Consider the following 15,000-nt stretch of genomic DNA (forward strand, 5'->3'; position numbering starts at 1 on the left):
TCCCTACTACACTTATCGACTCCCTCCCATCTTCTTACTCGAAATAATCCTCTTTGGTCTATTTCACTTCCTTCTTACACTTCTCACCGTTCCCAACTCACTTCTCATCCCCTTCCAGTTACCTAAAGGCGTGTGCTTTCCTGGAAAACTTATCCGAGAGAGAGAGAGAGAGAAGTAGAGAGAGAGAGAGAGAGAGAGAGAGAGAGAGAGAGAGAGAGAGAGAGGAGAGAGAGAGAGAGAGGTGGGGGGGGGGTTTAAGATGCTATTACAACTCCGTTTTATATCCTAATTTAACTTATTTTCGCAGCGTTTTCCGAACTCCCCACCAGCTCATTTACATAAAATATTTACATGCAAAGCGAAAAATGGGGCAGAGTTGTCGCTGCCTTTGGCGAGATTTAAGTGAATGTTCAAACTGACACGTGGTGGATGGGCGGGAGGAGGAGGAGGAGGAGGAGGAGGAGGAGGAGGAGGAGGAGGAGGAATGTCAGAAGGAAAAGGGAGGAGCAGAGGAAGATAATGTTTGTGTGAGAATAAGATTGACGGAAAGCTTGAGATTAGCTGGAGTCCCTGTTCAAGAGAGAAAGTACTGATACAAGAGAACAAAAACAAGTGAAACATTGTAATGAGGATACTGTAATAGTTTACAACACCACGCTCTCCATTTACTCCAAAATAAAAGCAATCCTGCAGTTCTCATATTCTTGCACAGTAATTAGATGGTTATTTAAATTCGGGGAAAGCAATAATTAGCAAGATATGTTGAGGAAGGGGGAATGGGGTTATAAAAAGAAAATAGCTCGGTTTCCTCACCAAACGACTTGGAACTGACATGTCAACAAAGTCAACGAAACAGAATTCGTGATGCCGGCGTACATTTGATATACTGTATATTCAAAATATACCTAATAAAAAATTGAGTGATTACTCAAAAGTGTAATTAATCCATTTTTAATTAAGCATATATTGAATATCAGTATATTAAATGCACGCTGGCATCACGGACTTCTGTTTCGTTGACTTTGTTGACATGTCAGTTCCCAAGTCGTTTGGTGAGGAAACCGAGCTATTTTCTTTTTATAACCCCTTCCCCCCTTCCTCAACATATCTTGCTAATTATTGCTTTCCCAGAATTTAAATAACCACCTATTTACTATGCAAGAATATGAGAACTGCAGGATTGCATTATTTTTGGAGTAAATGGAGAGCGTGGTGTTTGTAAACTATTACCGAGGATACGTAAAGGAGATTCAAGTTTGTGAAGATTGAAAAATTAGAAAATATACTGACGACAATATGAAGAAAATAAAAAATAGGAGAAAAATCTTTAACTCTGGAATGATAAAACAAAGCATGAATTTTTAAGGGGATGAGAGAGAAGTACTTCGAGAATGGAAGAATTGGGAGTAAACGTTTAGATTGGTTTCACTAAGGAAGAAAAAGGGGAGGAGGAAGATTATACAAATGTGGTAAAGGGTCACTTAATAACCAGATAAGGCATTCAAAAAGACAGAATAGAGAACCATTAATGGACGGGTAACACGGGTAACTTGCCAGCTCTAAAGAAAACAAGAAAATAGAAGAGAAAAAAGGAAAAATGAATAACTAAATGGGAATTCAAAAACTATATAAATATTCATAAGATTTTTAAAGATAGTAATTAAAAGTTATCTATTAAAGGTAGAACCCCTAGCACCATCTGGCTAACAGCCATCTAATATAATCCATGAAATCATACAAAAAAAATCTCCATATTGAATAGTTCGATGAATCTTTACTTTTGTCTTCCAACTTATGAATTCTCTGATTGCCTCCATTTTTTCTAATTTCGATGTAAGTTTCCTTCGTCAATAAATCTTCCCATACAGGGCTCTTGTTTCTTTTAGGCAAGAAACAGGGTTGCCCTTCCAAATGTCTTTCACACAAAAGAAGATGAAAAAGAAAAAGTTGTTGTGGTAGCCTATTGGATACATCCCTGCCTAGCGATTGCCAGACTGGGGTTCGAGTCCCGCTCAAACTCGATAGTTTTCAGTAGTCACCAGCAGCCATTGCCTGGTCCTAGAGGGCTTGGGCGCTGATCATATGTAGACTATACTGTATATGGTCAGTCTCTAGGGCTTTGTCCGACTAGCTAGGGCATTGTCACTGTCCCTTGCCTCTGCCATTCATGAGTGGCCTTTAAACCTTTAAAGAAGATAAAAAAAGGAGCATGATGAACGTTTAGAAAAAGAAATGGAAGTACATTAGAGGAAGGAAGAGAGATAATTTGTAAGAAGAATGCAGAGAAAAAAAATTGTGAAATTTTTAACGGTACTTTAAGTGGAAAACTCTGGTACTTAGTAGGCTAATTAGAATATATAATTACCCAGCGTTCATACAGTGAATATAAAGGGATGCTTTTCATCTTCTGCAGTCACGCTTCCATAACAAAATATGTAAGGAAAACTACACCAATGAATAATAGACATTTTCCAGTTTAAAAGAAGATTATATAAACATGGAGAGAAATCCCTTCCTGCGGGCCGATTTTGATATTGAAAATGAAAATTTGATTAAAATAAACATAACGAGATTTTATTCAGTGATTGGCTTTGAACAAAAATATCAAACGAAGGAGGGTTTAGCCAGGCAATTCTTCGGAACAAAGGAATCAATCTGAATCTTCTAAAAGATACTCAGAATACCTATCTGCTAATTCGCTTTGAGAGACTTATTCTATATCGTATCTGGCAATCCACTCTCGTTTCCCAATATATTTGATCTTTTTGATGATTAAATATCACCATTTTTTTTTTATAATAATACTTTTCTATAGATAAATACAACACTAATACGAAACATTACTGTCCTTTTCATCCAATCACTTTGATGGAAAAAAACAAATAAAGTTGAGGATTTATGTATAACGTCAGTATAGAAGAAGACTATCAAGTCTTATAAACGAACTAATAAGATTGTAGCTTAGCTACTGATAAAAATAATAACAACAATAACAATAATATGTGTATTAATGAATACACATAAATATACTTTTACACACATACACATTTATATGCATATATATATATATTATATATATATATATATATATTATATATATATATGTATATATATATATATATATATATATATATATATATATATATATATATATATGTACACACACACACACACACACATATATATATATATATATATATATATATATATATATATATATATATATATATATATATATATACAAGACACATATATTTATAATTATATACACACACACTGTATATATATACCAAATTTACACATTTGAATATTTGTCCTACGTTCATAGGGCTTCATTTTTGGTCAACCAGCGTGAGCACCCGGAAATCAGCAACATGGAACAGGACATTCCTGCATAGTGGGTAATGGAAATTCATTGGTAAGAGCCTCCAGCAAGTTACTTTTGTGTTACTCTTGAATATCTAAGCAGTAAACTTACTTTTGTACATACTTAAATATTAGGAAGAAGCTTTTTGGGCTTTAAATATTACAAAAAAAGGGAAAGATTTTCAGGAATTTGTTGCATTAATGCCCATAAGAGTTTTAACTGAAATAACCGAAGAATGATAATAAAAGTGTAATGCAAGGAGACCCAAAAGAAATGTCTTATGAAACAAAATGTTATGAGAACGAAGAACTAGTAGTTTAGGAGATTTGAAAACTTTAACTAACAAAAACACAGAAGGTTCTATGATACGCCACATATGAGTACTAGAAGCTGCTGATGAAGTATTAAACGTCCCCCAACAAAACATCAGAATATTTGCACTATATCTACCATTGAACTAAACTTTGATCTTGTAGGATGCACAATGAAGGTTTCCTTCACAATACTAACGTAAAAAATTTGATTGTTTACGAACACCATCAAATAACAATTGTTAATAATACCGTGACATGCAGCTTAAACGTTAAGACACCTCCACCCAAGGTCAAGGCAATTGCTTTGAGTCATTTTAACTCTACTGGCGTTGCTTTTAAAGCGCTATAACCTAATCATTATATCCTAAACAGTTCCAGTCACATATAAGCAATTCCATAATCACGGATACTGCTGTTATAACCATTCCACCCATGTTCAAACAGTTCCTTCGATTTGATTTAGAACGATAAAATTACTTATTATAAGAATTGTAATTATCCAAATTGTCTTTTCTGGCAATGCCCCCACTCTACTGAGATTGCATGTTAAGTATTACCTAATCCATTAAAAGTACGGAGAGGTGAAGCTACAGCATTACAACTCATACTACTTCACTTCAAAAGAAGAAAACATTACTACAGGTATTTAATGACACGTGATTCACTCACGCACTCACGTAAAAACTCACACAGTCGCAAATGAGTAGTCGGAATTTTATGACGATGGCTTCACCGCCATCATCGATAAACTGGACTGACGTCTATTTTTACGACCCCGCCATCGTTTCCAGCAGCAACTGGAACCAGAGCGTTTGGACAGCGTACAGCAGCAGCATTATTTCGAAGGAGAGACAAATCATTTTGGGATCGTTTGCCGCAACAGGAAGGCCCGAAAATGTTCACACCCGCCGCGCCATACTTCACTCCCACGTGCCACCGGTATTGTCGGGAAACAGCTAATAAATAAGGACGCTGTTTACACAAACGACCGCAAGAAAGTTTCGGCCACGGCTGTTTTAATGGCACCTGGAAATTCATGGGGCGAAATTGATGTGCAGTCGCGAGAGAGTGCGGAATTGAATTAAACTACTTTCGGTCGATGGAATGAAACTACTTTCGTAATTGAATGAAACTACTTTAGGAATTGAATGAAACTACTTTCGGAAATGAATGTAACTACTTTCAGTCGATGAAATGAAACCACTTTCGGAATTGAATGAAACTACTTTCAGTCGATGGAATGAAACTACTTTCGTAATTGAATGAAACTACTTTAGGAATTGAATGAAACTACTTTCGGAAATGAATGTAACTACTTTCAGTCGATGAAATGAAACCACTTTCGGAATTGAATGAAACTACTTTCAGTCGATGGAATGAAACTACTTTCGGAATTAAATGAAACTACTTCCGGGATTGAATGAATCAATTTTTGGAATTAAATGAAACTACTTTCGGAACTCAGTGTAACTACTTTCAGTCGATGGAATTAATAGAGGCGTGGCTAATCCCGATTAAATGTGGATGAATACCAAGTTTCAGTCCGTGTAAAAATATTCATTTAATCGCATACAACAAACTGGATTTAATTCTATGATGCGATTAATTTAACTATAAATTGGCCTCACATCAAACGTGATCATCAATACCATCAAAGGAATTAACAGGAAACGTTTTAATTTAGAAAATTAAAAAATATAATTAATTTGGATAAAATTCATAGTTATTGAGATATATAATAAAGAACTGTTCAGAGAGAGAGAGAGAGAGAGAGAGAGAGAGAGAGAGAGAGAGAGAGAGAGAGAGAGAGAGAGGGGAGATTTTGCTCTCTCATAGGTAATAGTTAAAAAGCTTAAAATCAACAAAAACCTATAGAAATAATTATCAAAGTTTTCGTAGTAGTTAATATTCTAATCATCATAATCATATGCTAATCAACCTCATCACTATAAAAAATGGTATTCTGCGTACATGCGTATTTAAGAGCACAACCAGTACAGTATAACCAATTTAAATATACAGTTGATTTTTTAATGCCATTAACTTAACGGAAAACCATTTAACCCCAACAGATATTAATCCGATGTGAAAGGTTTAAAGTTGTCCTAAAATGCCTTTTTATTTTGTCAAAATTCATAAATTGCCATTATTTGATGGTCTATTACGTCATAACTAACCAGAAAATAATATAACACACACGTACATAATATATTTATATATATACATATATATATATATATATATATATATATATATATATATATATATATATACACACACATATATATATATATATACTATATATATATATATATATATATATATATATATATATATATAAACTTATACAAGATACAGGACATCTATTTAATCTATTCATGATAGTATCCTTAACAAGGAAAAAGAGATTAAATGATAAATGGAATTAATATAGTCTGTCAAGTGAAATGGCACTGATGTAATTTGTTCTCATCAACTTGTACCTTAGGAGGCAAATTATAACAAAATTCTCCTATTGCAAGGTTTCAATATAATTTAACAAAAATAAAACCTTATCTAGGAGTTTTTACTTAAGCATGACGTTAGTCTTCAAGTTATTTTCTTTATTCGCTTTCCAAAATTCAGCAGAACCTACCTTGCATCGATGCCGAGGAGCTCTCCAAGATTTGGGTTCCAGTGCTTACGCCGTCTCCTGTTCTTTAAGCTGATGGTCTCGACCTTCAGTGCCGCCTCATGGAGGTCTGTGTAAGGATCTGGCGGGACGGTGGGCGTGGCTTTGGGCTCATCGCGCTCGTTGGTGGCACCAACGCCCAAGAGCGACTCGGCAGCCGCCTGCTGGGCGTGGGCTGGATCTTCGTTTCCAGCGCTGTGTTGAGCCGAAGCAGCGGCTGCTAAGGAAGCCTCTCGCGACCCATTACTGGTCTTCTGGAGGTGCCTCTGGTGGAAGGCGTACTGGACGCGGGCGTGGGCTGGGGTGCGGGGTTTCTCTCCTGACGAGAGGCGGGTCTCGACATCCAGAACGAGTACCACCGTCAGGAGGACGAGCCCCGTCATGACAGCGATCACAACGCGTTCTTTAAGCTTCATTTTGAACATTGACTGATAATGTTATAAAAGGAAAATGATTTTATGCTCTAAAAGCACTCACGGGATTGAAAGGAATAATAACCTCTTGGGGCATCGATTCTAGTTGGAGAGGAACTAGATATTCACTTCATCATGAAAAGGGAAGGAACAGAAAGAAAGGGAAAGTGAAAAGGGGGAAAATAAATTGAGAATCTTAAGTTCTCATTCCTCAAAACACTAAATGACGATTGTCTAAAATAGTCATCATTGAATACGCATTTGGGAAGCGAGGAATGGTTGTTCGGATGACCTTGCTTTACGATGGAAATGGATCCAGCTACTTTTTTTAGGAATAAACAATTTGTGAAATTATTTCTCGGCAAATTGAAGGCGGAAGCGGGTAATCTACTCCTGATTCCAGTGTCATCAGATTGAGTTATTCCACCACCGGTCTTCTAAACCAGACCTGAAAAAGAAAAAAAAAATGCAATATTAGAAGCAGGCACAAATATTTCAAATTGTACATAAAAATGATAGGAACTGGGGGTAATTTAACATAAAATATGACTATTTAATCTACCTAAATTGCACATTTTATGACATAATATTTCATAAAATACGACTGGCATACTTTATAGGCAATTACGATAGTGAATTCAGTTATGCAACCTAGGACATAAAAAAACACGAGAAAAGACACAAGTGGTTTCCACTGTACAAACATAAGCGTTAAAATAATATATGCACACACAACCACAGTCACAGCTGTTCGTGGGAAGTTTTCTTGCCTCACCGAAGGTTCAATATGTAGTATAGACCGTAGGTCAAGAGTGGGGAGTTGTAAGCAGAGGGGGGTTGGGGGAGTGCAAGGTGTTAGCATCCTCATCCAAATGGCGCTTGGTGAGAATTAAAAGGTTACAATCTTCTGTAGACAGCCTTTTCAAAGAACAATGCATCTGGTGAAAAAATATATTCTTTTTAAGTATAAAACTGTTTCCTTTAACATGGGAGGAGGAAACGAAGTGCGATAAAACAGGTATGGATATGATAAGAAAAATAAAACAAAACAAGAAGAAGAAAAAAAAAGAAAAAAAAAAAAAACACCCACAACTAAGAGGAACTAAAAGAAGAACAAGATCTGCAAGAGTGAATAATGAGAACAAGGTTTTACGAAGACGTCGAGGCGAAGCAATCAACTTCCAAGGACAGTCCTGGAAGATATTGCATTTCCAAATCAAACCTAACGAGATTTGCATAAAAGACAATATTCATTCACTTTCAGTAATTATGACAATGATATGTCAGTTGAATTTAAAAGTAGGTTTCTTAGCAGTCATTGCTGTCTCTATTGATCTTGAGAATATGTCATTTCTCATTTACTCATTTACACTCAATTTATTTCAAGCTGAGCTCAGCGAATAAAAAAGTATACACATACGCATGAAAATAAAAAGAAACAAACACACACATATATAAATACACACAGACACACACACACACACACATATATATATATATATATATATATATATATATACACCCATACGACAGCAATAACATAAGAAAAATGCAGCCATTTCTACTCTACTACAAGACAGGCCTCAGAAATGTCAATTCATGTTTGAGATTTGACAAGTTTTCATCACGACACTGGCCAGTGCGAACTGGTGATGGTGGAGGATTTTCGTCTGATCGCTTACGGCAAACAAACCTACTATGTGTGGCCCAGCCTAGAACAGATTTGCTGATCAAGCCGATACATAAATCCTTTCACCAAGTTAAAAGTATCCTCACTCGGAAATGGATGGATATATACATATACACACACATATACATATGTATATATATAGATATATATATATATATATATATATAAATATTTATATATATATATATATATATATCTATATATATAGATATATATATATATATATATATATATATATATATATATATATATATCTATATATATAGATATATATATATATATATATATATATATATATATATATATATATATCTATATATATATATATATATACTACTTCAACTGGGTCTTCTTCTTCTTCTTCTTCTTCTTCTTCTTCTTCTTCTTCTTCTTCTTCTTCTTCTTCTCCGTTTTGACTCTTTTGATCATTCTCTGGGGCCCTGAGATGCCGATGGCGTAAGTGTATGCCATTAGACCCAAGATTGCCATTAAGGCTTAAGCAGTCTCTCAGTCGCGGCATAACATATTAAATGAATACCTTTGGAGACTTCCCCCTCCTCCTTCTACTCCATACTTCCAAAACCAGTACCTAGTGATGATCGGGTAATCATTCCAGAATTACAGTGATATTCTTTTTTTCTTTTTTTTATTAAAGCCTTTCCTTGGATATCACACCGAAGTTATCCGGATAAACGTCAGCTTAATTCTACCTGCAGAACTTGCAACTTCATATTTCGAGAAATGATGAGAGTATGATTACAGTTAAAAATAAAATAAAATCAAGAAAATTGATAGAAATATATAGCAGTTTTGTACATCTTGATATCATTCAAGCAGTAAAGAATCAGTATATACACTTTGCCTTTCATATTTATCATAAATAAATCAGATTTAGAAAACATGAGACAAAAATTGAATTCAGGTTTATATTTAGACGTTTACCCTTGAGCTTTTTAAACATGAATTTTAGAAATGAGGATGTGCTATGGAGAAATAAAAATAATAATTAAAATAAAAAAAAATCACTGAATCATCTTTGAGAATGCCTAACGTTTTCATTTCATTAATTCAGCATGGTATATGCAAATGGAAAAAGGAAATTTCTTTAACAAATAAATCAACAGATAAATATATAGACAAACAAATAAATCAAATGATAAATATGTAGGCAAACAAATAAATACAAATATATAGATATAGACAAATGTATAAACTAGCGTACGCGATCCATCAAAATGAAGACTAAATATTTAGATAGATATGCACAAACAAACATCCACTCATTCTTCTACCGGAGGAACAGGGAGACTCAGCGATACCGGAAGGACATATATATTCACATAATTATATAGATACCCAGACACTTATTATTATATAGGGGTGATTTATACATACATACACACACACACACACACACATATATATATATATATATATATATATATATATATATATACATATACTTACACATACGTACATACATATATATATATATATATATATATATATATATATATATATATATGTGTGTGTAGTGACAACAAAAATGCTTACCGATGTCACTAATACAATGCACACTAATGTATCATGGGATAAGAACACCACTGATAAAAAAATTATATTTTACATATCACACATGTATTACATTAATAGCTAATACGGAAGTCATATCCGCACAAAAAGGTCAAATTGTCAAAAGAAATGTTCAATGGGCTCACATCTCTACCACAAAAAAAAAAATTACAAATACATTAAAAATATACATCCTAGAAAATAACCCCTTAATATCTATCCACAAACTTTCAAAACATTTCTTGAATAGAGAAACCCCTACACACCCAATCAGACATACATGTAATTACCATAAAAGGCACAAAGCAGAAAAAAATTTAGGACTCCATAGATAATTCTAATAACACTGTAAAAGCGAAATACATCTCAATTTCAATATTCCCTCACACGCGTTGTGTACAGCATGATCATTACTCATATTCTATTGAGCAAAAAGCACCGTATCGGATTCTCATCTTCCGGTGAAAGTAAAAAAATATATTACCCCAAAAAATATTCTACTTGGCAAGTCATTAATAAGAGCTTATCGGGTTTTCGGCTGTGATAAAGTCTAACTCTTTATTGGAATATTTTCTTGCAACCAAAATCCAAGTCTTTAGAACTGATAGTCTCCGAAGGCTATTTTTGTGACATATCTCTCTCTCTCTCTCTCTCTCTCTCTCTCTCTCTCTCTCTCTCTCTCTCTCTCTCTCTCTCTCTCTCTACATACAAATATACAGTATATATATAAATATATATATATATATATATATATATATATATATACATATATATATATATATATATATATATATATATATATATATATATATATATATATAAATATTTGAAATTTATAAACATTTTCATCCCCTAACAAGTGAGAAAGATCCCTGTAGAAAAACGTATTCGTAGGCTTACATAAAAGGGCAGGATAACATACAGGCTGCAATTTAATCTCTCTCTCTCTCTCTCTCTCTCTCTCTCTCTCTCTCTCTCTCTCTCGGGAACAAGAGACCCGACGGCAGCAAAGAACGTCCATAAATCTTCAAAGTTAAATCAAAAGGGCCGTTTACTCGCCGTCATCTTATCTTTTGTTCGGACGTCGTTGTCACTTGATTTCTGAGACTACAAGGCAAGTTAGTTGAAGCCTCATTTATCTAAAACCCAAACCGGGACCCTTCCCCCCACCACAAAAAGATTATAGGTTCCTCAACATGAATGGGTTTTAAAATAAAACGACTGGTTGTCTTGAGTAATTAACGACAAAAGTACGGGTGCAGTACACACACACACACACACATATATATATATATATATATATATATATATATATGTGTGTGTGTGTGTGTGTGTGTAAGCCTATATATACATATACACATACTGTACGTAAATATGTATGATAAATGAATACATATATAATATATATGCATACACACACACACATATATATATATAACATATACCCATATTGTCTATATTATATATATATATATATATATATATATATATATATATATATATATATATATATAACATATACCCATATAGTCTATACTGTATATGTGTGTGGACGTGCAAAGTTTGCACCAGTGGAAACACATTCTTGTTTCGACGGTCGAGAAATAAATTACTTTCTCTGAAGTCAACATTCAAGGGAAAGAGAGAGTATATGAATACATTCACATTCATTCATACCACGCACCAAATACCTATTTACTCCACACTTTAATATGTTTTCCAATAAAAAAAAAATGCATCAAGTATTTCAACACACGAATTTTCAAGAAAAAATCAACCATAAATTGTAATATCTAATAAAATTGGTGTACTACAGAAGTTTTAAAAGATAATGAGGCTTATCTGATTCAACGTTTATCTTATATCATTCAAGAGTCATTATTTCTCAAGTATTTAATGCCTTCAAATTTACCGACCTATAATCGATATTTTTCCAATTTTCTTTCATTTGGTTCATCTTAATTTGAGGTTTATAAGCTTTAGCGAGAAAGACACGTGGAGATCCTTTTACGCAATTGATATAAACTTAAACGTTCGCAGAGTTGCTTACTAATACATGGTAAGACCCAAGGAAGAATTGCTCGCAACAAGTAGATTTCCCAATTCAAACAGCTGTCACAGCAAAAACTTTGAAATAGACTGTAATGCTATAATAGACAAATTGTGACAGCCAAATGGCGAGCTCGCGTTATCTCATTTAATGATAAATAGTAACCTATATTTCGAAAGGTATCATTACTTTGATTATTATATACTAGTGTACCCGAGCCGTTAGAAATGACGGCTAAATATTTAGATAGATATACGCATGCACACATATGGCAGGTTTGGCAATCTATAAGAGATTATAGTTTCCGAGTGTACCTCTCGGGATACCCCTCTCAACGCGGTATGACTACTCCTTCTCCCTACTACCCAAGGGTCGGGGAGAAACCGAATAGTCATACGTCTGACAATAGCACTAAGCGTGACCGGAAAGATATATATATATATATATATATATATATATATATATATATATATATATATATATGTATATCTTTCCAGTCACACTAAGTGGCATAGCTGGACGTATAACTATTCGGTCTCTCCCCGTCCCTCGGGTAGGGGGAGAGTAGTCATACCCTGGTGAGAGGGGGTACATATGCATGTGTGTGTGTGTGTACATATCTATCTAAATACTTAGCCATCATTTTTGACGGGTCGCATACACTAGATAACAATACTTGGTCACAGAACTGATTAACCAATTTACTGCAAAGAAATGGCATCGCCACACCGTCATTCCTCGGCGTCAAATATACATCAGAATTACACAGGAAGGAGCATTTTAAGTCATTACCAAAGTAAACCGACCTTGAGGAAAGGTTATTCGATAACGACGATGTAACCTACGGCTATAATTTAAATTTCATTTGTGGTTGAATATAAAGTGCTAATCAAGTCCACAACGAGCGCAGAGGATTCTATCGTGTATCTATGACATTAATTTCACCGACCATTATCTGAACTCATTAAGACAAAATAGAAACAAATCAATCGTTACCCATATTAAACTTATCATTATTATTATTATCATTATTATTATTATTATTATCATTATAATTAATATTATTAAACTACAAACCTAGTTGGAAAAGCAGGATGCTATAAGCCTGGGGGCCGCAACAGGGAAAGTAGCCCAGTGAGGAAAGGAAACAAGGAAAATTTTTTTTTTGAGAACAGTAGCAACATTAAAATAAATATTTCCTATATAAACTATAAAAACTTAAAAAAGAAGAGGAAGATAATAGTGTGTCCGAGTGTATCCTCAGGCAGTTGCAGTTGTTATAGTCGTGATAATAGGCAACTGCATTATCATTAACATGATCATTATTTCCAATGTCTCTTTCTTTGATAACTGATTCCATTTCTTATCGAACACCCTCGTCTTCTCATCTCTTTTCAATCAAGTGGTGAATTAACTGTTGTTAATTCAATACCATTCTATTAACGTCGACTCTCTATTTCTATTTCTTTATTTTGTGAGACTTTTACTTTATTTCATCTCCCTCTCCTTCATATTTTTCTCTTCACTTCCATTCTTTTGTTCTTTCATGTTCCATTTACTGCAATTAGCATCTCCTTATTATGTATGGTTGCTTTTTCTTTTTATCGTTTGCTTACCTTCACCGCTTTGTTTTTTCGCTCATTATCGACACCGCGATCATTATAGTTGTTATTATCATTGTACATTTTTAATACTTTCCTTCTGTGCATCTATTTTTTATTTCTTATCAAAGTAGCGGTATTTCATGTGATTCCACACGAAGTTACTCATATTCGTTACATAGCATGATCTATTATTTTACATACTTGACACATACACACAAACTAGAGTGAACAGTATATGTATTTAACGGTATGTTAGCATAACCCCATAAACGCAATCCTTCACTCTTTACCTACTAGTATAGAATATATATATATATATATATATATATATATATATATATATATATATATATATATAGTATATATATATATATATATATATATATATATATATATATATGTGTGTGTGTGTGTATGTAAATATAAATAGATATACATACATGTATATCTATCTATCTATCTATCTATATATATATATATATATATATATATATATATATACATATATATATACATATATATATAATGTGTGTATATATACAGTATATACATATACATAAAACCAAGATTTAACCATAATGTGATTGCCTTAATTCAAATTTTCTCCCTGCCAGCCTCCGTCTACCTGAGGTCCTTTAAATATGCTCAGAGTATATTCAAAGGACCTTGACTATACCAACAGACCTTGGATGAATTATTCCTCCCAGGCTAAATACCAAATTTCTACCGTGAACCACAAACCGTAACCTAAACCGGTAAACTGCTACAGTAACCTGCACCGCCAACCACCTTCACACGGAACCTCCTTCCCTGCTGACCGACGAAATTCTCTCCCTTACGTGTGAGCGTAATGTCTTGGGTGAACCCACCTGTTGCTGTTCTTCCTCGGTCTCTCCTCTTACCTCATCCACTTACGGAATCCGTAGAGGCGTGGTTCTCTACTAAGCGGCCTTCCCGTCACCCCTAACCCTTTCACGCGTTAGTGCACCAGTTACAGATATCATGACGTCCATTATATTTGAGGTTGTAGGAGGTAAAAATAATGTGACAATTGTGGGGATGATTAACACATCATATTTAATAATGTGATTTAATTGTGGGGATAATTAATACATCATATTTAGTAATGTGATATAATTGTGGGGATGATTGATAAAATATAATTTTTGGGGATTATTAACATTGTTTAATTAAGGGATAATTAATATATCGTCTATGAGGATACTAATTATATGGCACGAAGTAAATGGAAGTAATTAATATGATATGATTACAGTGGATTATAATTAAGATGTAAATGAGATGACAATTAAAAGACA

At 33.8% G+C, this 15,000-nt stretch overlaps 1 protein-coding gene across 5 annotated transcripts in view; it reads right to left on the bottom strand.

The window, feature by feature from the left end:
- The window catches only part of LOC137641609 (extracellular serine/threonine protein CG31145-like), a 745,874-nt gene that overhangs the window by 533,716 nt on the left and 197,158 nt on the right, over nt 1-15,000 (bottom strand). For 3 of the 5 annotated variants that reach the window (XM_068374333.1, XM_068374334.1, XM_068374335.1), the window contains exon 2: nt 6,317-7,213. The exons of the other annotated variants lie outside the window; for them this stretch is intronic. In XM_068374333.1, coding sequence (XP_068230434.1) covers nt 6,317-6,777 — 461 coding nt within the window. In that variant the 5' untranslated portion in view covers nt 6,778-7,213. The remainder of the gene's footprint in view (nt 1-6,316; nt 7,214-15,000) is intronic. 5 annotated transcript variants of the gene reach the window in all.

Source organism: Palaemon carinicauda, chromosome 5 (assembly GCF_036898095.1).
Source record: "Palaemon carinicauda isolate YSFRI2023 chromosome 5, ASM3689809v2, whole genome shotgun sequence".
Classification (NCBI taxonomy): domain Eukaryota; kingdom Metazoa; phylum Arthropoda; class Malacostraca; order Decapoda; family Palaemonidae; genus Palaemon; species Palaemon carinicauda.